The 2,111-nt window shown below is 35.2% G+C and overlaps 2 protein-coding genes across 2 annotated transcripts in view; one reads left to right on the top strand and one right to left on the bottom strand.

Annotated features, from left to right (window-relative positions):
• FDP41_002962 (uncharacterized protein) overlaps positions 1 to 789 on the bottom strand; it is a gene marked incomplete at both ends in the record, with an annotated part of 3,667 nt that extends 2,878 nt beyond the window's left edge. Inside the window, 4 exons of the mRNA XM_044706214.1 lie at positions 21 to 101; positions 158 to 510; positions 563 to 589; positions 667 to 789. Of these exons, the coding sequence (XP_044562720.1) occupies positions 21 to 101; positions 158 to 510; positions 563 to 589; positions 667 to 789 (584 nt within the window). The remainder of the gene's footprint in view (positions 1 to 20; positions 102 to 157; positions 511 to 562; positions 590 to 666) is intronic.
• A 37-nt stretch (positions 790 to 826) lies between these two features.
• On the top strand, positions 827 to 1,141 carry FDP41_002961 (uncharacterized protein; the record flags this gene model as incomplete). Its single annotated transcript, XM_044706213.1, has 1 exon — positions 827 to 1,141. One exon carries the CDS (start codon positions 827 to 829, stop codon positions 1,139 to 1,141), a length of 315 nt encoding a protein of 104 aa, XP_044562719.1.
• Positions 1,142 to 2,111: the final 970 nt, after the last annotated feature.

Here is a 2,111-nt window from a genome sequence, read left to right as displayed (position 1 = left end):
AAATATGAATCTGAGCAAACGCGTCTGGAATAAGCCTTGCCTTGTTCTTGAGTGATGTACCTTTAACAGCATATGAGTCAACATATTGGACTGCTTCTTGACTTGTTTTGATAGATGAATGTTAAAAGAGCAAAATACACAGTTAGTATCAACATACGTTCCGAAAATAATGATTTTCCTAAATTTAAATTGGTGATTAAGAATATTAACAATCATTCCCATCAAAGTGGATTCCCAAACATTATCAGGAAGAGACTTTTGTGATTGTAGAAATTCATTATACACAGTCATTATTCTTTGAGATGGAATATCCTTCAATTGAGCAAATATTTCTTCATTAATCATTGATCTTGAATCTTCTTGACTTGTGAGAATCTTATTTAGTTTGCTGATAAAGGAATAATAGTCCATCCAAGAGGAGCTCTGTTCAGTGGCCACGTTTAATTGTTCATGAAAAATGTTTGAAATTTCCTCATACAATGGATTTGTTGTAATGTCAATATTTTCGTTCTACGTGTTTTGATGACGGACACAGGTTGCAATTATTCATTAAAAAGCTTACCTCAATAGAAATCAGGGAGTGGAAAGCCTATCTTCTTCATTTGTTGCAAATTTGAATGGACTTGCATCATCATGCTGAAAAATCTTGTCCAACAATTTCTTCACCTCTTCAGACTCCTCCAAACTGCTCTTCTTAATCTTCTTCATTTCTCGGCTTCTAGATGTCAGAGATGATGATGATCCGTATTTTGTTGGTGTCTGAGATGTACTTCTTTTCTTGCTGAGCATTTTGTTTGTGGTTCGAGCCCTTAAAAAATACCGCAAGATGAACATCAGAATTGACTCTTGCATGCTCCACAGCCTGGAAAGACGTTTGGAAAGAATTGAACAACAAGCGAATTACATTTCAGCTACCCTCAAACAATTAAACGCCAAACTTAATGAATATATACGAAATGAAGAGAACAGAAATTGCGAAGAAAAGGCACGGAAGCCATTAGATCATTCGCATCACTTGTTACAATCTTTACAACATCATCTATGTGACGCAATCACCTTTAGAGAAAATCCATCAGTTGAGAAAACTAACGATCCACCAGTTGAGAAAGATGAGAATACATTATCTGACATTCAGAAGTAGTATCTAAACGAAAATGAAGTCCAATGTTGTTTTATGACAAGTATTGAGGCACCGAAGGGCCAATAAACAATATTTAATTTTTTTTGGGTGTTGTTAAGGCTAAAATTTTGAACCTTGGCACAGCTGTTTACAAAACATCATTTTCCTTGCACCTTCGCTTGATCAAGCCAATTCCCAGAGGGACTGGTAATCTCTAGTGGTTCCGACATTACTTACAACACACTTACCCAAAGTCGAGTGTTTGATGTGCAGAGATGAATTTAGATAAATTTAATGTTTTTTGGGAAGATTTGAGGGCCCTAGAAAATTCTCGAATCTGATCTCTCAAGATGATATTGGATTCGAGTGCTCTTTTTTCGTAAAATACTGATCAAGTCCTGACTTTCGTATTGATTTTTTGATGAGCAGTATGTAAATTCTGTCTTCACCACTTATTCATCAAAAATGTCGAGATCTCTTTCTCACCTATTTTTATGGCAATTGTCAGAAAGTTTTTCATGTGAAGGGTTGAGAAAATATACATTTGTATTTACTATATATAAATAGTAGTTTTTTCATCTTTTCTGACAGCTGAAGAAACCAAGATTCATTCAAGCATTGTGTTGCACATGATCAGAAGTACTCTTTTTAAGAATTCATTTGTTGTCTAACTAATTTCAGCTTGTTCAATTTGCACAACATGCAAAAAGTCACGATAAAGACCAAAGGCATTCCAAAGGTGTAAACTATGGAGGATGTGAAGGGGTGTGTGAAATAATTGGATAAACAATAAGGAAATAATTCAATGAGACGACTCTCAGCCAATAGTTGAACCCATAAAAAGAAACCTATTGGATACATGGCAATGATGAAAACATGCCAAAATCGAAAATGCAAGTTTGAGAGCAGAAACTCCGTAACAGCAAAAATACCAACAACATGAACAGCGTAATTGGTGGCAAGCGATCAAACACAAGCACATGCTCTAAAT

The sequence above is a fragment of the Naegleria fowleri genome, assembly GCF_008403515.1.
Source record: "Naegleria fowleri strain ATCC 30894 chromosome Unknown tig32, whole genome shotgun sequence".
Lineage (NCBI taxonomy): Eukaryota > Heterolobosea > Eutetramitea > Acrasida > Naegleriidae > Naegleria > Naegleria fowleri.
Note: the sequence above shows the minus strand (reverse complement) of the source record. Positions and strands in the feature narration are given on the sequence as shown.